At 36.7% G+C, this 23615-nt stretch overlaps 1 protein-coding gene across 1 annotated transcript in view; it reads left to right on the forward strand.

Moving 5' to 3' along the window:
* The first annotated feature begins 514 nt into the window (after positions 1–514).
* The window catches only part of LOC124157147 (ATP-binding cassette sub-family C member 10), a 33358-nt gene continuing 10257 nt past the window's right edge, over positions 515–23615 (forward strand). Inside the window, exons 1-15 of the mRNA XM_046531647.1 lie at positions 515–746; positions 877–2073; positions 2366–2492; positions 2576–2669; positions 5290–5401; positions 8330–8455; positions 9008–9156; positions 9291–9410; positions 9505–9693; positions 13198–13315; positions 13625–13718; positions 15755–15893; positions 20215–20404; positions 21047–21615; positions 22934–23066. Of these exons, the coding sequence (XP_046387603.1) occupies positions 900–2073; positions 2366–2492; positions 2576–2669; positions 5290–5401; positions 8330–8455; positions 9008–9156; positions 9291–9410; positions 9505–9693; positions 13198–13315; positions 13625–13718; positions 15755–15893; positions 20215–20404; positions 21047–21615; positions 22934–23066 (3334 nt within the window). The 5' untranslated portion in view covers positions 515–746; positions 877–899. The remainder of the gene's footprint in view (positions 747–876; positions 2074–2365; positions 2493–2575; positions 2670–5289; positions 5402–8329; positions 8456–9007; positions 9157–9290; positions 9411–9504; positions 9694–13197; positions 13316–13624; positions 13719–15754; positions 15894–20214; positions 20405–21046; positions 21616–22933; positions 23067–23615) is intronic.

The raw sequence follows: 23615 nt of genomic DNA on the forward strand, positions 1-23615 counted from the left end.
TACATCAATAATAAGTGGATAAGGAATAATTAAGGGCTTATCAAAATTAGGATTGTAAAAATTATAAATGTTTCACGAGAGGGCACCAATCAAATGATAATAACATCAATTTCTAGCAGATAAATTATTTATACGTGCCAACAAGGATATTGATGACGTATAAACGATATGATTGACATTCAGTGTTGATGTTGGCCATATATCCCGTTTAACACAACCTTAAGGTTCTTTTGTGGTTCTACTTAGAACCACAAATGTGACCTCACCATGTTAACTTCGCGGGAATGGCTTAATAATTAAGAAATTCACGAAAAGAATCGTTTAGAACATACCATTTTACAGGCCAGTAGTCTTTATTTCTTTTGACCTGTACGATAAACAATAGCTTCAATGAAGGTGATACAAAATAGCACGGAACTATGCAAACCTTGCAAACGCACTTTCAAAAAAGTACCGGGATGGCGCATCCGAAAAATTGCGCTTCCCTACTTTCGAATGTTTTTACAAAAAAATTAAAAGGAGTGGGTAGCGTGTTGTTTATTTTTGTTGGGGATGGTGCAAATCGTACAAATATTAGCGGACTTAAGTTGTTACGATATCATTGTCAGCTGATTATTTTGCTGTAGAGCGTTTCGCCTCAAACTCATAAGCTTTGCAATGACTAGTTGAGGCAGCATGGAAAATGAGTAATGTGTCATTGAAATACTATGTCAATTCTGTCTGTGTCAGCTGATTTGTCATCAGAGGTACTTACTTTCGTTTTATACTGCTGAGTTTTTTTTTCCGTAGACATTCTAAGGACTTAAATTGTTATTGCACTGATTGATTTTTATGAGAAAATATTCTCAATTGAAAATCCTCTCCATTTTTCTTCAGGAAACTTGAGGTTTTCTCCCGCAATGGAGTTGGAAACAAGCGACGAGAATGAATTGGCGTGGAAAGAACTCTGTGGACCATCTGGGTTCACGGTGTGGGATCCGTCAAAGAGAGATTTTGGATTATGTTTTCAAAAAGTCTGCCTCCAATTTCCATCTTTTGCATTGCTGGCTTGGGTTTCAGCATTTTATAGTGGGAATCAAAGTATTTGGGTTTCCCGAAGTTCTCAACAGCTCTTAATTATTAATGGCAGATCAGTTGCAGTCTTTTTGTTGGCATTTTTACCTGTTGTAAATGTCGTTGTTTCTCTCGCAATGGCCCCTGAAAATTTGGCTTTCATCGACTATGTGAACCATGGCATGCAGTGTTTCAGTTGGCTCATCCATTTTATTTACGTTCTTGCTCTAAAAACCAGACTAAGTGTTAGTCCCAGAGGTCCTTCTCTAGGAATTTTTGTTTGGCTATTGAATTCTGTGGTGTCCTGTATATATCTAAGAAGTCTTGCTATATCAGACTTCAGGCACAGCTTATCGTTAACTCTTAACCTGGCATTTTCAATTTCTTCTGTCACACTGCTTATATCTTATGCTCTTACTTTAATACCTAGCGAGCAAATGGGTTCTAGTCTCTATGAAGAACTTGGTCAAAGCATTCAATACGGTTCAGATCGCCCTCAACTATTATCTCCTGGTGTTGGTAGTCTATTCAGTAGGTTAAGTGATGAGAGAGACCCAAGCTATTTAGGAGTGGCAAAGGAGCAAAGTTCATTCTTTTCGAAGTTAACATTTCATTGGGTGAACCCCCTAATGCGTAAAGGTTTTGAGGGAAAGCTCAATTGCTCTGATGATTTGTATGATTTGCCTCTATGTATGTCATCTGCTGTTGTCAGCTACGAACTTAACCAAGCCTTACTAGGACAGCAGCAGGTAGATAGTAACGACTCACCTAATAGAGCTTCCACCAGTGAACTTCCAAATGTTGCTTACCGGCCCTCAAATGTATCTTTGATTCGAGCACTACATAAATGTTTTGGCTGGCAATTTTATGGAATTGGAGTATTAAAGTTCATTGCAAATTGTGCAAATTTTTTCGGCCCTCTTTTGTTGAATGCTCTTGTAAACTTTATCGAAAGTAGGAAAGAACCATTATATTATGGCTACATATATGCATTTGGACTTCTTGCTGTAACCATGATAGGTAAGACTGAGTGTGAACAGTTAATAGGTTTATGCCATGGCAATGATTGGCCTCAGTCTCTCCCAGGAGCAGTTGTGTTTGTGGTACTCTGTCAAACAAGCTTTCATGGCACGATCAAAGAAACCATCATCATAGTTTTACAAAATGTGTATGGAGTGGCCAAAAAGCTTGGTTGATAATCACCAACCTGTATCTGCTCTTAAAGGAGGATGAATCAGATGATTTATGAAAACCTAATTTTGAGATTAAGTCCACATGTTTATCATTGAAATATCATGATTTTCCTTTTTAGCTGCATTATGTAATGCACATTTCAATTACTTCATGGCTGAAGTGAGTTTAAAAATAAGGGCAGCGGTGATTTCTACTATATACAGGAAAACCCTTCTGTTGAATCACACTACTATATCTAAGTTCAGGTAATCATACATACTCTCTTCACTAATTGTTGTTGGCAAGTAAATTGGCAACTGTTTGCATAATTAAGTTTCTTTATTTTCAGTGTTGGTGAAATAGTGAACTTCATGAGCACTGATACAGATAGAATTGTCAACTCTTGCCCCAGCTTCCATGCATTTTGGAGCATACCTTTTGAGGTTCGTTTTGAATCTGAATCAAGATATTCTATATATTTTATCATAATTGTGTATATGCCTTGTCAGTATTTTTTTCAGTCAACTCCCATGTACTGTGGAGGAAAAAAAGTATCCCAACAAAATTTCTTTCACCATTCTTTTTCGATAAAATTAATCGCTTTCTGATGGCATGTTATTCTTAGGCCCAATGTATTGTGAGGGAATTCAAATGTTTCATCAACCTCCTCTTGTTACCTTTTATGTTGAATCCCCTTAATGCACTGTGGGCACCAGAATGGTGACACATAAGATAATGTTTTTTTTCATTCCTTTGCTGCAGCAAATTGGTTCTAGGGTTTCTTGGTCTAAGATTTATTCTGATTGGATTGTTGAAGCTTGCCCAAATGGAATAGGTGCTAGTTCAGAAGGAAAAAGAGGGTGAAGGGTAAACAGTCCAAGGGATTCTTCATTAAAATTCTTCATAAAACTTTATGGATGATCGTCATTTTAGTTAAAAAATTTTGGGCCATATCATCGCATCAATTTTTGGGTGGCTCCAACGTTTCCCAAGCGATGCTGGTTGCCTTTTCAAGGGAATCAGAAATTTTAACGAAATGTTGGGAATTTTCAGCAAGGGAGAAAAGAGAACAGATCAAAAGCATTGGATGATTATTTTATATGCCACCATTCTGGTGACCAACATGGAATATACTTTGGAAAGGCATGGTACCTGTATTCCATCTATGACTTACATACTGAAAAATGGAAAACAATATACTCCCCATACCTCCTGCTTAACCTGGCGGGTATGCCACACCCCAAGACACCTACGTATTAGTTGCACCTAAAACCCCTCCTTGCCTTATTTCCTAGCTGCGCCCCTGACTCACCCCATTATAAATTATAATTGTTGAAAACACTAATTATTTTACTAATCATTGCAATCATTAACATCAGTAAATTGTCAGTACACACGAGGAAAAATATATGACCAACTGTGGTTTTAAACAAAAGTAAAGTAATGTAATTTTCCGGGTTTCACCGCATCGTGGTTGCATTGGGAACAACAGTTTCTCCTGCATTCCAGCAGGTGTCTTCAGGTCGAAGTGATTATGCCGTGTTTTGGCCACCGTTATATAGGCAGCCCAGTGGTGTATGTTCTCCCTGATTGGTCGCCTTGCGGCCAATAGCATAGTGGTATGGGGCACAGAGTCTCTTCCACGTACTGTAGAGTAGGTAGCTATCCTCTCGATTGAAATAGGGTAGTTTCCTTCATCGAAGAAAACAAAGTGCATTGATTGTGACTCGTTACCCACCATTAGTGTATTCATAATATGCAAATTATTTGGTTTTAGAAATCCCAGTGTAGACGAATGGCAGCAGTCTATTTTAACCTCATTTGAAAAAGGCCAGATTGGCGCCCTTTGCGATGCCACTCCACGTGGCGTCACAGGCACCTAGTTTCTATACGAGTAGATAGGAGTTTTACATTGTCTTAGATTACTAATGCATGCATGAGGCACAGAGCTCAAGGGAACATAATAATAATACATTAAAAATACCTAAGTTTGGAAAGTTTCCTTCGTTTGATAGGGGAATAATAATCCTTATTTAAGCCAAGCGCCACCTGCTAGCAGCCTGCGTCGTATCAGCACTCAAGCCTTGCCCCAAGCTCACCTCACACGTCGACAGCTGGAACCAGAAATACATCACACGGACTTTTCCCATAATTCCTACTTAGCGCTTGAAATTTGTCACTTTTCGTTTGATCGCGAAAAATAGATATCATCATTCGAAAATCTAAGAGCGTGAAATGCACACTCTAGGAGTAATAATCTTTCAATTTTGGCAATAATAAAATAATAGGAAACCACCCTATTATGAGGATGTTTAGATATTTCAATCGCCTCTCGGATGATCCTCGGAAAATATCGGGATTCTCTGGCGATGACTTTTGTTTCTTCCCAGTTGATGTCGTGTCCAGGTTCAGTCAGAGTATGCTCAGCCACAGCCGACTGATGGAATTGTTTATTTTTCACCGCTCTTCTATGTTCTTGTATGCGGCACTTCACAGCTCTCCCGGTCTGTCCAATGTATGACATACCACAACTGCATTCAATTTCATAAACTCCTTCGTAGGCCTGAGGTGAGATACGGTCCTTAGGAGGTCTGATAAGGTCCTTAGGAGGACGCTCCTTAGGGCTGCCTATAAAACGGCGGCCAAAACACGGCATAATCACTTCGACCTGAAGACGCCTGCTGGAATGCAGGAGAAACTGTTGTCCCCAGCGCAACCACGACGTGGTGAAACCAGGAAAATGCAGCCTACACTACCAGCGCACCACAGAAGCCTTCGCACCAAAAGTAAAGTAAATTGTTACATTCAAGAGTCAGAAATACTAATCGCAAGCAAGATACAGCTTACTTGAGGAGGGTATTAAATTACGTATTTTATTAGGTATGAACCTCATCGTATGAGTGGAACTGAATTTTACTTTATTTCAAAGCCAAATTACACATGATTTCGATTTGTCTTCAATTTTTAGAGTGATATGAGCGTGGTCGTGTATGTGGCATAATAGTAAGAGTCAAAATCATTGTGGTCTTTTCTTTTAACGAGTAATTCTTTTCATTTTTTCAGATAGCAGTGACGCTTTATCTTCTATATAGTCAAGTGGGTTTAGCATTCCTGGCTGGTTTAGTTTTCTCCATTATTTTGATACCAATAAATAAGTTCATTGCATCCAAAATTGGTAAGTTGTCCTCTTTGATTTATTTGTATACAAAATTTCTAATAATTATGCATACATGCAGTCTCTGATTTTCACACACAATGTATTCCTGGAAACATGTATGAAAGTGGAACCATTGAGTTCTATTCTAATTTGGGGTTACGTTCCAAAAGGGTGAAATGTTCATACTATAAGCTTATTTTTTTCACAGATTTAACTTTTATTAACTAATGTTTAATGATATCAAGAAGCATAACAAAATGCAATAGTTGAACCCCCACTCTTGATACCTTTAAATTTTTACACTAAAATTCCTCACCGGGTGACATCTTGTCACAGCGTATATTTCGCATGTTATTCAAAAAAGATGAAAGACATTTGGAATTCAGATGATATTTTGTGCAATATCATTACTGAAGGGGTAAATGTCATACATGAATGAAACAGCACTCAAACGGAAAAACACCATTAGAAAGAAGCACTTTTATTAATTTTATTGAAAGCTGTGTGATAGCGTCTAGTCAACTTTTTTGAAAAATCTCTCCATTGAAGGCTGAACTACAGATTTCTTCTTCTGGTGATAAAGAAGCCTATAGCAAGCAGTGACTCTTTCAATAAAATGTCCTTGATTGAAGTCAACATTGCCCAATTGATCGTATACGTTCGTGTTGTCCGCATATATGTACTTCCATATGAAACAGTTGAATGTTGGGATGCGCATTACACATTGTGAGAATTTTAAAAAATCACATGCAAACATTCGAAAGTCTGAATTTAGCGTACGAAATTCAAGTAAAAGGTGTTAATTTGGAACGTACAAAAGTGTGAATTGAACGAAAGTCAAGGACCGCCTGCATAGTGATTCGAAACTCATTTCTGCTTGGCATCAGAAAGTGTAGCCGATACCTTCTGAAAGCTTTATGAAATACCATATGTCTACATGGTTGTGTGATGCTAATAATTTGCAAAATTCACATACTGCCTTGACTTTTGTTTTATCAGAAGAAAAATATCTTTACAAAAATTAAGTTTGAAATGAATAATAGGGTAGTTTCCCTCATCAAAGGAAATGAAAGGCATTGATTGTGATTCGTTACCCACCATTGGTGCACTCATAATGTACAAATTATTTGGTTTTAGAAACCCCAGTTTAGACGAATGGTAATGGTCAATTTTAACCGCATTCGAAAAAGGCCAGATTGGCGCCCATGCGATGCCACTCCACGTGACGTCACAGGGATCTAGATGCTATATGAGTAGATAGAAGTTTTACATTGTCTGAGATTACCAATGCATGCATGAGGCACAGAGCTCAGGGAAACATCTCTTAATAATCACCTATTAAAACTGTCTATGGTCGGGAAGTTTCCTTCGTTTGATAAGGTATTAATAATCCTTATTTAAGCCAAGCGCTACCTGCAAGCAGCCTGCATCGCAGCGGCACACATATCCTCGCCCCAGGGTCACCTCCCATGGCGGCAGCGGGAACCAGAATGACGTCACACAGGCTTTTCCCAGAATTCATAATTAGCCGTCGTGTTTTCGCGCGCTTGAAAATTTTCACTTTTCATTAAATCGTGAAAAATAGATATCATCATTTAAAAATCTAAAAGGGTAAAATACGTACTCCAGGAGTAATAATCTTTCGATTTAGGCAATAAAAAAATAATAGGAAACCATCCTATTGTCACAAGGCGCCTAGAAAGCATTAGCTTATAAGCATAGCTCCAGAAAATTTCATAGTAATTAACACTAACTAAATAAATTACACTAACATGTATGAATTTTTTTTATGTGTACAAAACGTTTTTAACTAAGGTGCAATAGAACATGAAAAATATGTAAGAGTTTTCAATGTCATAATAAGAAAATTAGGGTGACCTATTTTTGTAGAAATTTTATGTTTACAAATCCTCAATGAGTTCAACATTAGTTTAAATCAGGGGAATTTCATTAATTTGCCTTAAGAACATGGAGAGGATGTGAATTAAACACTTAAGTAAAAACAATTAGCAAGATTTTCGGGGATGCACAGAAATGTGTATTAGGAATAATTTAATTTTTCCCATTTTATCACAAATGATTGGTAGAATGAATAATGAAGTACGTTAAGGCATTGCCATGGCAATATTTAGTGACAAAATGATAGATATAGCATCTATTAATCTATCTTATTATTCTAATAGCCTATCTTATAGGAATCTCCCAGAAATTCTAAACATACTATGACATTGATTCCTCTAGATGTTGCATTTAATTCATCAGTATTAATCTATTAGTATGATAACTGTGAGAAATTCATATTAAAACCCTATGTTACAGAGATTACATTCTCAATTTCTACCTTCAATGTTGAATACATGAAGACTCAAAGCCCTCCACATAAAAGGGAATTTTGGCCTGGAGAAGTTGTGGAATTCAAAATCTGGTATCCAGCGGACTTTCTGATGAGTGCTTTTATAAGCAAAGTAATTGACCTCTTCTATTCATTCTGTCCTCCCTGTTCTATAAATGTGTACATATATATGTGTAGTTATTCATTTGTTATAACAAATATTTAAAAATGCCTTTTGTGTCCATTAATAGGGTTAGTATTGGTTTTGAACCAATCCATCAAATAGCCACCACTATAGGATATGAGAAGTGCAATTTATTCTTTACTCAGGGAACGTTTGTACCAAGAAGGAAGTTACAAATTATTTTTCTGGTCTGCACTGAATATATAATTAAAATTATATACTCTATACAGGAAAATTTTTAAATGTTGATTTCTTGAAAATTAAAAATTTGCTGAGATGGAGTTAGTTTTTATCAGGTGGATAAACAGGGAGATTCCTCAGCTAGTACATATATGTTCCATGGAAAATGATCATTGTACATGTTAAGGGATGCAAACATTGCCATAACATCATCCATTGAATTGATTTAACTTTTTTTCATCTTGATCAGGTTATCTAAGTACGAAACTAATGGAACAAAAAGACCATCGAGTGAAAATGGTAACTGAAGTTTTACGTGGCATTAGAGTTCTAAAGTTTCATCAATGGGAGAACCAGTTTATTGAAAAAATTAACAGTTGAGTATTTATCAGTTTACTAGTAATTTTATTTAATTCATTAGTTATAGCAACATTTCAATTGAATTTTTAAAATTATGTTCTATATTCACTGAAATTCTTTAACAGCATTAAATACAATTTATATCACTTATTGCAGTATTAGTTTAATACTGCTTTATTTTGATACTGATTTATACTGTTAGAATTTAACAAAGCATTTACATGAAATCTAATTGTGGTTATTTCTGTGAAAACAGTGAAAAAAATTAAGTAACTTAGGTGTTGACCTCCTTACATATTTTTATTAGATTATTACTTATTAAAATTTTATTAGAGTTCAGTTCATTTGAGGTTTGTTTGCCATTTTGCTTGGTGTGTTTATAATTTGTAGTGCAAGTGATGGAGCCGTATCTTTAATATTTTAGATGATTTTTACATTGCGATTATAAAAATGCAAAGATTATCTGGGAAAAATTTTTGCTCAGTTGAGGTGTACTCAGGCTGAGGAACTCAATCATTTATCATTTTTTGGGAAGTATTTATAGCTCTAACATTTCTATTTTCACCAGAAATCCGGCTGTTGGAATTGAAGTACCTGAAAGGAAGAAAATATCTGGATGCCTTGTGTGTTTACTTTTGGGCAACTACTCCAGTATTTATCTCTATCTTAACTTTTACTACGTATGCTCTTATGGGGAACAAGCTGACTGCTGCCACGGTAGGTCACTCACACTGATGATAATTTATCATATAGATCGCCCAAAAGTATATTTAATGATATTTTTAGCTGCATATATATTACTTTTGAATTTAGGGATGAAGAAATGTCATTGTTTTCTATCTTTTGAATAGGTTTTCACAACCCTGGCTTTGCTCAATATGCTTATTTCTCCACTAAATGCTTTTCCCTGGGTGCTTAACGGCCTGATTGAGGCCTGGGTATCAATTGACAGAGTTGGAAAGCTCCTTAAGGTAAATACTGTTGATCCTTTGAAATGGTGAGATGAAAGAGAAGAAACTTGTGCAAAAGTCTTTCATGGCATTTCATCTTTCATTGATACTCTAGCTTCCTGACCTCGTCCTGGCCAACTATTACTCCAAAATTCCTCCTAATCAATCCATATTGGACATAGCTCTAGATAATGTTGTATTTAATTGGGGCAGTGAAGGAGTAGTGAGTGATGATAGCCCTGATAACGGAGACCACCCCGAAGAATCATTTAAATTGGGTCCGTTGTCATTGAAAGTTCACAAGGTAGGTGAAATGTCTTTGCAAATCTTTTCTGCTTTGTTAGGTTTCAACTGTCACTGATATGAAGTACATAATTTAAGTGATTGAAAGTAGAAGAGAAGAGTAATGGCATAGGCAACGTACCTGGTGATCTTTGATGTGAATGTGTAAATTGCATTTACGAGAGTGAAACCAAAAATAACCGGACGAAATTTATTAAAAAATCAAATTTGAATTTTTTGTGTCAAAAATATGTGCCACCTTTGAAGTACTCTGCATTAACACTGATACATTGGTTCAAACATTTTTCCCTCTGCGTGAGACACCCTTACCACTCTTTATATTCCGATGCTTCAATGCCACATTCGATTCCATTCTCACCTTCGCAATGTAATCAAAACGTTTCCCTTTCAACACCATTTTCATCCAAGGGAAGAAAAAGGAACCACAAGGTGCAAGATCTGTTGATTAGGATAGGTGAGGAGGAGATATTATACGGTTTTTTGCCAAAAATGGTTTGATCAGGAGTTGGGGATGAATTTTGCTGCGATTCATCTCATTTGCAAATCTTCAGCCAAAAAGCGCCACACAGAACTCCTTGAAAGACCAGATAATTCAGTGACTTCATCAGTATTACGCCTCTTATCCTTGTACACAACCTTGTGTCCTATGGAAAAAGAATTGTGCCTTAGGGCGCAAATTTTTTTCCCCATTTTCATCAGTTTGGGACGTGGAAAGCCTGCCTGGGTGTTGAATGTCTTCGATTGAAATGTTGCCATGTTTGAATCGCAAATACCACTTGACAACTTAAGGTCTTTTCGAGGTGTGTTCTTTGCATGTTGTAGACAACATATTAACTGCATCCAGTGCACTTTAACCAAGTAGAAAACAAAATTTCAACGCTGCATGCTGCCCTAATATATCAGCCCCATTTCAAAATCGAAGAGGTGGAAAAACTCTTCTAAGGAAATCTGTCACAGGGGCTCAGTACAACCTTCTAAACCCACGTCATTTTGCATAATGACTCATAAAAGGTGAATTAACATCCATATTGTTGGAGAACCCCAAACTATAAGAATGACGTGCATAGCGATTTCCGTCCTGTTATTTTTGGGTCCCCCCTCGTACATATACATATGTTTCTTATTATAGTAATGTAATAAAAAAGAAACATTCACTTGTAAATTATCAAAAAAGAAGAAATCATAGTCTAATTCTATAGAATTATGTATATCTTTTTGCAATGTTTATTTATGGTAACTAAGGTTCATGGTTACCTGTCAATTTTGGTTAATTTAACAAATAAAATATGCTTAAGTTGTCATTGCCGATCTTATATCACAGCTATTTTTAGTTTTGGAAATGTATAAGATGTCTTAAAATAATCTTTTTGTTAACTTATTTTCAATTTCTAAAATAGAAATAGTTTTATTTTTTTGAGGAGCTGGGAGTCTCAATGGGGGTCGAGAAATCTCGAAGGGGCGAGACTTCTCGACACAGGCGAGACTCTCGCTGCGGCAAGAGTCTCGTCCCGACATTGCTGAGAAATGAAATTCTCGTCTCGACCATCGAGACTCTCGGGTGGTCAAGAGTCTCACACAGCCCCATTCGTTACCCACCATTAGTGCATTCATAATATACAAATTATTTGGTTTTAGAAATCCCAGTTTAGATGAGTGTTAATGGTCAATTTTAACTTCATTTGAAAAAGGCCAGATTGGTGCCCATGCAATACCACTCCACATGACGTTACAGGGACCTAGATGCTATGCGAGTAGTCAGGAGTTTTACATCGCCTGAGATTACCAATGCATGCATGAGGTACAGAGCTCAGGGAGACATCTCTTAATAATCACCTATTAAAATTTCTTATTGTCAGAAATTTCCTGATAGGGTATTAATAATCCTTATTTAAGCCAAGCGCTACCTACTAGCACGGCACTCTACGCTACCGCCATGCTCGGCAGCAAGCAGCCTGCATCATAGCGACCTTCACAGCCTTGCACCCTGGTGGCCTCAGACAGCAGCAGCTAGATGTCACACAGGCTTTTCCCAGCATTCATACTTAGTCGTCATGTTTTTGCGTGCTTGAAAATTTTCACTTTTCATTAAATCGTGAAAAATAGATATCATCATTTAAAAATCTAAAAGTGTGAAATACGTACTCCAGGAGTAATAATCCTTCGATTTAGGCAATAAAAAAATAATTGGAAACCACCCTATTCGCTTTTTCTCCATTTTTTTTGTTAACATCGATTGTGAAAGAGTTTTAAAAGTAAAGAGACATGTATTTTTCAATATGTTTTCTTCTTCTTGAGATATTTTTGATGATAAAACTACTTATTATCCTTTTCACTAATAAGTTGATGATGTCTCAAACATGTCGTGTGAGTCAACAAAAACTTAGCTATTCCTCAGCCTAGTGCAGGGGCGCAGCTAGGAATTAAGGCTGGGAGGGGTTCATGTGCTACTAATACCGGGGTGTGTTGGGGTATAGTATATCCACCAGGATCAGCGGTAGGTGCGAGATTAATAAATTGTGGAATTATAAAGATATACGAGCGTGCTGCGCCCGCTCCCAGTGGGCTTCCCCCGCTCTTTTCAATGCAGGTCCACAGAGGGATAGGCGCGTTACTTATTATAAAATGTAGAAAAAAAGAGCAGGGTCTTATGTGCAAATTTAATTGGAATGTTCATGTACAAATTGAGGTCAGAGGACCTCTTTAAACATAACATTGGAAGTAATTACACTATCCTCTGTTAAACGCACATGATGACTCATACTTACATATCAACAGGAGACTTGAATGTGGAATCAGCCGCATTTTGATAAAAGCTATTTAAAGAATGCAAGATATTGTTGCAAATGAACAAATGTATCAGTTTGTGCGCCGTTAACGTCAGGAATATTTACCGGTTTTTGTTTTTTTTTTGTTTTTTTTTATTATTTAAAAACCAATTATAGGAAACAATAGCAATATTTAGGAAGTAAGATATGCTGTCGCATGTTCTCTGATAAATTCTGTGCATTTTGGTACCTCATTTGTAGAGCTTGGTTGCTTATAAGTTGAGAAAAAGGTATCTATACAGTAGAAATAATATAGAAGATGGTTCAAAATAGTGAGTTTTACGGCTTTCTGAGGGATATTTTATTAATCCTTACACTATTCTATTAGCAATATCAATCCAATTAAGTAAAATGGATTAAACTTTAAAAAATTCTCTGAGCTCTGGGTGGGGTTTTATCCCACAAAAACCCCCCTCACTGCGCCACCGGCCTAGTGTATCAGCTTGGTTTTGTTGTATTATTCATGCTGCCTCATCCCATCATTAGCCTGGATAATCAGGAGTTTACTGAAGTTCAAAATGTTTTTTTTATTGCTTGTTGGATTCAGATTAAAAAATGTATATTCAATGGAAAAGTGAAAAAATCTGTTTTGATTTTCCTCACAATGTCTTTTTGTTCTATGTCCCAAATTATATTTCTATTGAAGAGCTTTCATATCATGTTTATTTTTTTCTTTGAAGGGTCAGTTTATTGGAGTCACAGGACAAGTTGGTTGTGGAAAATCTACCCTTCTTGCTGCACTTTTGGCTGAACTTGATAAAGACCAAGGCTCAATATCACTCTCTGAAATTGATTCTGGTAAGAATATGTTGAGATTTACCTCTAGCTTTAATAGTTGTTCTGCTAAAATGTTGAAGGAAAATGGAAACCACAGTGTTCTTATCGCAAGGATTCACAGCTACTCCTCTGTTTTACTTTTATGCTAGAATTCTAAATTTTGTGCTGTAGCTGTATGATGAAGATCAAAAAGTTCAATCAAATGTGAATGTGGAAATCAATTGAAGTGGAAGATGAAAGAAAAGTCTAAAAAATTATTAAAAGTTAGATAAAATAGTAGACAATATGGAATAAACCTAATTACAAATGTATCTTTTCGATTTTTTTCAGGATTTGGTTATGTTTCCCAGAAGCCCTGGCTTCAGAGAGCCTCTGTTAAGGATAATATACTATTTGGTAAAACCTATGATCTGGTCAAATATAAGTAAGTTCAAGCATGATGCACTTTTTTAAGTCTAACGTTTTGCTGACCATCTCTCAAAATTTCCATTTTTCTGCTAACTTTCAATTTAGATGCTAACCTCAGGATAGCTACTCTTCTTCACACTGACCAAAAGGACAAAGCTGTCCCATCTCTCATTATTTCAAGGGCAATATTGCACTGCATTAAATCATGTGCAGAATACCTTCACGTTGAGATATTAATTCATTCTGGAGGGCCAGTTGCGAAGTGTATTCCATCGTATGTTGAAAATCCATTTTTTCCTGATGAAGAATCAGTTTATAGAGCATCATTGCATTTAAATGTTGCTAATTTTTAAGTCTGCTTCGTTAAAAGAATAAGGTATAGAAATACATAATAGATAATGTATAAGAGTGGGAACAAAATAGTTGTAAGTGGAATTGAAAAAATATCCTTTGTAAGTCACCCCCATTGTAAAGAGGGAGTCTACTGTATTTGTACACAACCCCCACATGTAGGATGAAGAACGATTTGTGGTGTTTGTGTTGATCCAATCTGATAAAATTGCATCACCTCAAAGTAGAATACTAAGAAGTATAAGTAATAGAGATGTGAAGAATAAAAAGACAGCAGACTCCCAATTATCCGGGTTGCGGATTGTCCGTGCACAATTTTCACTCTCGCTCAATTTTTTCCGCGATCTTTATTTTTTTAAATCAGATGCGAAATCATCGGAATTACTGCATTAATGCTAGGATACACCGGACTTATTTTTACCATTAGAATCCCCTTCGTAAAACAAAAGCGATCATGCACTAGCTGCATTCACGGGAGCACCGTGTTCCTGTTTTCCAAGGCTCGCATTGCACTACCGCACTCCTTGATCATGGGTACACGACACGCAGCAGTTAAGCAAGACGCAACTACGTGGTGTGGTGCCTGTCAGTGTAGTTTCCGACGTCAAACAGTGGTTTTGAAGCATTCGTGCAAACCTCTTTTCCGTATCCTTGATCACACAGCCACGGATGTGTGGTTTTCGAAACTGGGCCTTACATGGAGCATTAATAATACGAGTACAACCATGTTATTGCTGCTAAAAAGATCGCGAACTGGCGAAGAAACCTCTCAATGAGTCCGGGAAGCACTCTTAAATAACAGAATAACTGCATAAATAATAAAAAATTGTTTGTTTTACGTAAATTATGAACATTACAAGACATTGAAGTGAAAGTTGGGATTATCCATGTTTTCTGATTATTTGTGCCGTCTCTCCCCATCATTAGCCCGGATAATCGGAAGTGTACTGTACAAAGTAGAACACCTCAAGATGCACTGCATGCAACCACCGCGTGCTGTTGTAGCCATAACTCGACTCTCTCTGTGAGATAATTAGAGTGACCCAGGTGACTGACCGTATTATTTTGAGCATGATGCAAAATTGAAATACCCTCTGGTTGGCAGTGGGGGCAGGGGCTGATGCACCTTACTCCATGCCAATATTGATAAATTGTAAAGATGAATATTCTATTAAATAAAAATTATTGATACCTTGTTACCTCACATGCCTTTGGCTAAGTCTGGGGTGAGCTCAACCGTCATCTATCCAACCCTACCATCAGTTTGAATCACTGAGTGAGAAGACAGTCTTTGTTGCTTGAAAGGGCAAATACTCATGTGAATGAAAATGGACATTTGGGGAGTTACTTCTTATTATTTCGTGTAATAAGGCAACTTATGCCTATGTTATTTCGTCGAAACTCTGATCAAATGGGTATAATAAAGTCCTTAGAATTGAAAGGGAAAACCTCAATACTAAGTTTGTAGATAATGACCTACAATCACAGGAAAAAAAATCTCACCATGCCTGATGCCATCTATCTTATTTATTTTGGTGGAAGTATTCATCTTGAAGTATGGAAAAATCAATATTGAAGATTTTGTAGTCCTTGTCTATGGTTGAAATAATTCTAATAGTGTTGTTTAAAACATGACTTTGTTAATTACTAGTTCATTGATTTAGTGATCATGAATTTAATTTTGGTCTAATTTTTTTAAAGAGCTGTGATTGAAGCATGTTCTCTGGTAGAAGATCTGAAGTTGCTTCCAAAAGGAGACATGACACTGATTGGTGAAGGCGGAGAAACGCTAAGTGGTGGCCAAAAAGCTAGAATTGCTCTGGCTAGAGCAGTCTACCAGGTAATGAAGTTATTATTATAATTACGTCTGCTAAAGAAAACTAAATTATGTGATAGAAGCTATCAGCAAAATGCGTAGCAGAGATCATGAAAATAAAAAATCGCTGTTCTGGGAAAAGCATTCATAGCTTCCTAGGATTTTGAAAGATACATGTTTGGAATTAATTACAGGTTAAGCTCAAGAATTACCATAGTGTGACTCTGCATCCAATTTAATTATTTAGATTTTAGAATAAAGTCGTGTGTCAGGAAAACAGACCAAAACCTGTAGTGCATGTAAGTTCTGAACTTTCAGGCTCCCTGGTGAATCATGAACGTTATGAAGTTGAAATAAAAGCAGTTTCTTACTATTTTCAACTTTGCATTACAATCCAGATTTTTAAATTGTTCACATAATCATCTTGTTAACAATTAACTTCATTCATGCTGGCACAGCATGGTACGTTTTCTGGGAACCTCACTTTGTTTCTAGATGTGACAGAAATGATAAAATACGAGAGATATCTTTTCAAATAGCTATGTCTAGTAATTCCATATTCCCAGGAACAATAAGGACTTTAGTTAGAGTGCCTTGGTAAAAGTAACAAGAATTTGTTGAAACTTAGGTCACATATTCTTTGAAAGATGTACTTTCAATAATACAAGAAAAAATGGATTCTCATGTGCCATTTTTGAGATATTTGATGGTAAAATTACAATAATTTAGCTTGGGCTCTTTAGGAGAAATGCAGTTTTTCGAGCTGGTAAAGCTGTTTCTTACAAGAAGTTGTTGAGACGGTAATAATTAGAGGGAAAATTTTGTGGGGAATCTAAATATGTACGTAAAAGTATAAATTCATGATGAAATAAGAAAGATAATTGTGAAAAACTGCCTGACACTGGCAAGATTATCACCAGGATCTCTGGTACCTACATCTCAAAAGAAAATCACTACACCGACTTCGCCTATGTTACACTACTATATTTGGTTTTCTGGCTTTTACAAGGATCTTACATATCTTTTATGTTATTTATATATGTATTTAGGATTTACCACTTAGATTGTGAATATTTAGTCAAGGTGTGCTGTCAACAATTCGGTGTGCAAAGGTTCAAAGCAGAGTTGAAACTAGTCAAGTTGACTACAATAAATACCTTTTAAAAAATCATTTTTGATGTTTGCATTGTACTTAGGTGTAACATTGCCCTCACATTTCATTCATTATTATGTTTTCTTTTGTTTAAAATTTTTGGCGTCTCCTTTGCGTAAATAATAGGTAGCTTGAGCACATCACTTGACTTCAGCCAATGCCACTCTAACTACCATAATGAATGCTAGGTGGTACTCAGTTACATACAGTAGAACCTCGGTTATACGACCCTCAGTTATACGATGACCTCACTTATACGCCGATTTTTTTTGGTCCGGTGAATAACCCCATATGAACCCATGTATTTCCAACCTCAGTTATGAAACTCTTCACCTATACGACGACCTCGGTTATGAAACGTATTTTTCCAGTCCAATGTGATAAAATACCTCACTTATACGACTTGTCGGAGAACTGATCTACGAGAAGATTGCGGTAGGCGCGCCGATTTTAGTCACAGGAGCGGGGGTAGTATGCGCTCATTACATAGATATGTCAATGAAGAATAATAAGTTTTAATTATGAGCGATGCTGTTTATTAGATATTAATTTTAACTGCAGTAGATGATCGTTAATCCGGAATATCTATCTCTAACGGAAGATTGTGTAGAATTTTCCAAGGTTATGCTTCCCGTCGCCCAGCGAAATAACACCTAAATGAGCCGTTAAAAATCCTCGCGTATCAAAATTTTGGCTTCCAAGGTCATCCAAAAAAGATTATCGAATTTGTAGTATGGACGTAAGCCGTTGGTGATTCAACACGATGGCGAAAACAGCATGCGTGGACTCATTCCGCGGGACGAATTGAGCCGGAGGAAAGTTGCTTACGCGGCGCGCAGATCAAAACTGACCCAACTTGTATCTGCGGGTTTAAATGAAATATAGTTTGACCTTGACTGCCTGGTGGCAAGCGTTTATTTTGTAACTGAACGAGAGTTAGTACGAAAGCCCTCGGAGAATAACTCGCGTCGTCAGTAACCATTCGTAACCATTAAAGTCAAATTCAAAACGCGAGAGATAAGGCAGTTCCTTTCGACTCAGGAATGACTTATAAGCATTATATCGAAGTACAAAAACAGTCTGGTGTTGTTTTCAGATATGGGGAAGCAAAATATTACGTGAAGATGAGTCACACGCCTTGTGAGTAGAAGTTCCCGGCGCTGAATTCGCGGAAGAATGCCGGCAGAGAAGCTATACCCGGTAGATTCAATCTATTATTACTAAAATGTCATGGGAAAATTCTTTTTTAGTGCGTAAACATTATTGAGAGGGGAGATTTTTCCGGGCTCTTAATCTATTTTTGTCCATTCATCACTGACAGCAGTTGCGCGATTATTTCAAATGCTCACTTAAAAGTTTTCTAAGCACCGGAAAAGTGAACTTAGTCACGGAATATCCGGGGTACCAGTGGCGTAACTAGGAATATGCTTTGGGGGTGACGGTAGTACCTGGGGGGCGGCTTCACCCCCCACCCCTCGGAGGCAATGGGGATTCCCGTAAAATTTAAAAAAATGGCATGCCTGTAAATATGTTCTACATCATTTTGGCACATAAAATAACTTTAAGTAGATGCAGTTGCTGTTTATCAAAGCTAGACTTGTGTTTAAATTTTTTTTTAATTTCTCTGAGGCTTTGGAGTGGGATCCATCCCCTCATCCCCCAACCATAATTACGCCACTGCCAAGTGCTCCATATTATCTATGGCATGGTATTTAGAGGGAGAAAACTGACAGCTGGGGTCATTTGCGCCATGAGGTAAGAGAGGGAGTATAGAAACCCTGTGTTGGAATTAGCCAGGTTGTAACGATAGGCTTAACCAGGGCTTAATGTCCCATCTGCTGGACAGTGTGTTGCACTGGAAGTTCCGTCCACACTACTGTCAAGCAGGGATAGAGCCATCTCTGAAAACTTTCTGCCTCTGCCATTAACCCGGGTCCATAGGGTGTGAAGCCTTCGTGATGCATTAGTGAAATTTTGCTCCCTATACCATTTTTCCGAACTGACGGCGGCTGGGTGGAAAATAGAAACTAGCCAATGAGAAGCGCTGCCCCTTCCACCCCTCCATCCCCTTCCCTTTTCCCCTCCACTCCCCTCCATCCGGCCGACCGGCGTTGCCATCCTTGGGAATAACGGTACTTTTGGGGGCGGCAGAACGAGTGCTGTGCGATCTCCAAAGATTCGGCTTGGCAACACTGCTAGCTGGAGAGCGATGTGCACTGCTCGGAGTTCGGAGAGAGACTGCGGGCTCTTCCACACTTTCTCCTGTCGCTCTTCTGTGATTGGCTAGAAGAGTGGGTGGGTTTCGAGCACGCTTAAGGTCAGCCGCCGTCAGTTCAGAAAAATGGTATAATTACAGGGTTAATTTGGATGACTTTCCTCAGGTATTTCATTTCTTCAATCTCCAATCTGGGGTTTGCCTATAGGTGGTAAAATGAATTTCCTGAAAACCGCTTTTTATGAGTCAACTTTTTTAAAAAATTGGCTTCTCTGTGAACATTTAGTGTCATCATTCCGAAATCTCTCCAGTGTGATAGCCTTGCAGCTTAGTACCAGAAATGCTCGTTGTTCAACCGTCGGTAAAGTTGTTCAGGAATGTAAAATTATATTTCTCTTAAAGTAACACATCATCTCGGGTGTTACTTTTGAGAAAATAAGATCATTAGGCTTCAATTTCATGCCTCCAAATGAGTAATTGCATCCTGGAGACAAACCAGCCCCTATAGGAAAGGATTTCATGCTAAATACCAAAAAACCTCACATATGAAACTTCCTCACTTATGAGACTTTTTTTGGTTTTCCGCTGAAAGTTTCATAAGTGAGGTTCTACTGTATATTATAATCACTCCTATGTGCACCTGGCTTGTGTTCTAATTCCCCACATTGCATACTTATGGAGGTGACTTGCTGCGTACTTTGTATATGTAGATAAATTACTAAAAGTAATTACATGTAATGGTTGGGGAAAGGAAGGGGAAGTATGAATGTAGTCATTTTCTCCAACGTAAGAAATTAGTCCTTTTCTTTCCACTTTCATTCTAAAATAGTTGAAGATAGGGTAAAATTGCTAATATTTTTCAACCTTATTGTGTAGATTGCATTTGTATTTACTCACATATTACGGTGTCATAAGTACTTTCTAAATCACATTAAATTAGTTGCTTATATTCTCTTTTGGTTGTCTTTTACATTCAGGACAAATCTATATATCTCCTGGATGACGTTTTGTCTGCTGTGGATGTTCATGTTGCTCATAATATTTTCCAAAAGTGCATTAATGGCCTCCTTCGAGATAAAACAAAGATACTCTGCACCCATCAAGTACAGTATTTTTTGACTGCTGACAAAGTATACGTGCTGGAAAACGGGAAAATTATTGCTCAAGGTAAAGTTTTTATGGTCTGTCTATTAGCATTGTGATATGTAGTAAGATAGCTATTGTGATCCTTATGTGTCATTCTGTCACAGTAATTTCTTGTCTGATGTTTGAGAATATTTTTCTATCACGTCCAAAACTCCTGCATCTGCTTGGAAGAATCCTCTGAGAACCATTTTTAGTCACTGCTGCAGTTAAATCATGTTTGTTTGCCAGAGTTCTCTATCTTGGACTCCCTGCAGTATACATTTTGGCCTACAAGGTGTTCAATTTATTTTTTATGTTTTAGCTTCCTCTTACAGCATAATTATTGATGGTCGGAGTTACATGTGCAAAAAGGTGGTTTACTTTTGATGTAATTAGAGTTAGCACAACTTCACAAGAGGACTGACATTATTATTGCAGTACTAACTTCTACTAATGGCGATGTAATAAAGATGTGGATGATGAAGTCTGTATTGATTGACAAACATTTCTCAAGATCACAGATCACTTCTGTGGAACTATTTAAATTATGTCAATGAAAATTATTCACACAATTTTTATTTCTTATGGAAAAATGTGTTTTACTCTATGTTGAATCTATAAATCTACATAATTATTTGATAAGATTTGAAAAAAAATACTATTTCCTTAATTACAAATGTGTAGGCAAACCTGGTGACATCCTGTCGGATATAGATGAAATAACTGCTCAAATGGAGTCTCTTGATGACGAATACTTGCCAGTCAAAAGAAAAATCAGCAGAGTTGTAAAAGATGGAGATGATCTCTCTATAACCAGTAGTATTCTGAGCAAAGGAGAGGAGAAGGAGTCAGGAGCTGTAAAGCTCAGCATTTATGCAAACTACTGGTTTGCTGTGGGCCAAATCCTTGCTGTGTTCATTCTTCTGTCGATGTTCTTCATGCAAGTTTCTCGGAACACAGCTGATTGGTGGCTTTCGTATTGGGTAACTCATTCAACACCATCAAATGCATCCCACTCAAGTGCATCGGGATTCAATGAAGAAGATAGTTTCCATGAAATGAGTGAGACTTTGAGTGACTATTCTAATTCTTCTAAGTATTATGCTGATGAGGCTGTGTACTACTTGTCCATATATGGTAGCATTGTTTGCCTCAACACTGTATTCACCCTTCTCCGTGCATTTTTGTTTGCTTATGGTGGGATTTGTGCTGCTAAGAACATTCACACTCTCCTATTGGATACTGTTATCAAGGTAAGTTATATGTTATTTGCAAATTAGGGCAAAAATTAATTTACCAATTACTAATATGAATATTTTCCTCATAAAATAAATGAGCTTTTAAGTCCTAAAAAATTCATACCTAGTGCTGAGGATTAGATATATTTTTTATAACTTCTAAGTAAATATTTTCTTCGATACATATTTCTGACTTTAACTAGTTTTTATTTTTTTGGAAACGAAATTGTTTAATCAATTTTAGAGTCCATTGCCATGAAATTGGAAGGAGGCATACAGCATTTGAAGTATTTCACGTATTAAACTGTTCTCATTAGGGATGGACGGATCCAGGATTTTTTTCGGATCAGATCCTTGATTTTTGGAGCCGGATCTTTCGGAACGGATATTTTCGGATCCAAATGCATTTTCAAATTCCTGACGCTGAAATTCCCCCGATGATTGTTCAATCTCTTGGAAGAGTCACACTATGTGCCGGTCGTATTTTGCCTTTATTCATTTTCCATGGCTGAAATTCTCCTACGTAACCTCTGCGAGAGCTTTCAAACAAAACGGTTCATGAGTAGGACAAGAATCGCATGCGACGGCACATTCGAAGAGAGAATCGGAACTCTTTCCATCCTTACGGGTGGTTGCATTCACTGAAGCTATTATTTAAAATTTCTGATCCAGATCCGATGTCTTCCGCAACTTTGGATCCGATGTATCCGATGAAGGGCAATACCTGTGGATATTTGGATCTGAGGTATCCGATCCGACCATCCCTAATTCTCATGTATCACTACGTATTAATTACCCTAGTAGTAACAAAAGGATTATATCTGTATATTTTTAAGATTTCGAAATACATCTGTATACAGATATGCAAATCTTTATATTATGCGTATTTTATACATGTTTGATGATCCATGGTCCTTGATATATATACCAGAATCTTTAAAATATACAAATAATATCCTTACGGCGTAACCAGGGAGCATTAGACATGTGTAAGATATGTATAATATGCAGATTTACAACGAGTTATACATATTTAATCTATATAAAATCCATATTATGGCAGCAGATATAATACGTATAATATCTAGATATTATCTGCGTGGTAGAGGACATTTGCATGTATTTTATACAGATATAATATGTATACAGTGTATAATATGATACATATTAAATCTAGATATAATTCTTTTAGTGCTACTAGGGTAATACTTCAATAAGCAATCAATGTTTCATAAGCATCAGTAACATTCACGGCCTATTTAGTAATTCCTCTTACCAATTTTGAGTTTGCTCTTTCAGGAATTGTAAAAAATATTATGAATTGTTGTTTCAGGCAAGGGTTGTGTTTTTTGACCTCTCTCCCCTTGGTCGCATCCTCAATCGCTTCTCATCTGATACCTACACTGTGGATGACTCTCTCCCCTTCATCATGAATATCCTGTTTGCTCAGCTTTTCAGTGTTGTTGGTAAACAAATATTTTCTTTATATGTTATAATCATGAAATACTTGATGAGTACTTATTGAGTAGTAAAGTAAACTGCAAGAAGATGAGTAGTTCTTCATATTTTGTAAGGTCTTCAAAGTTATCCTCGTATACCTTAAAAATAATCCATGTCTATTTGTTAACTCATATTATCGAGTGCTGAATAATTTATTTGGTTTCAAATCAAGAGTGCCATCCTATCTAATCAATGTGATATTTTATCTTGTGGTTGTGGAATAATTATTCTAGGTACATTTATCTTTTATAGTTTTGTTGCTTTATTTTTTCTAAATACATGTAGTATTTAAATTAGGTACATACATAATTAGATTTGACTTTTTGTATTAACATATCAATCTCATAAAAAGTATACTAAGGTAAATGTAGACTTAATGGCATCACTAATATCAGGTGGTCTAAATATTGGTGAAATATAGTGTAATTAAAATTCTTATAATTTCCTTACTTTGAAAATTAACCTTTATTGATGTAAATTAGTTAAAAGAAAATTTGTATTTCAGTTGAAATCTG

Source organism: Ischnura elegans, chromosome 4 (assembly GCF_921293095.1).
Source record: "Ischnura elegans chromosome 4, ioIscEleg1.1, whole genome shotgun sequence".
NCBI classification, from domain to species: domain Eukaryota; kingdom Metazoa; phylum Arthropoda; class Insecta; order Odonata; family Coenagrionidae; genus Ischnura; species Ischnura elegans.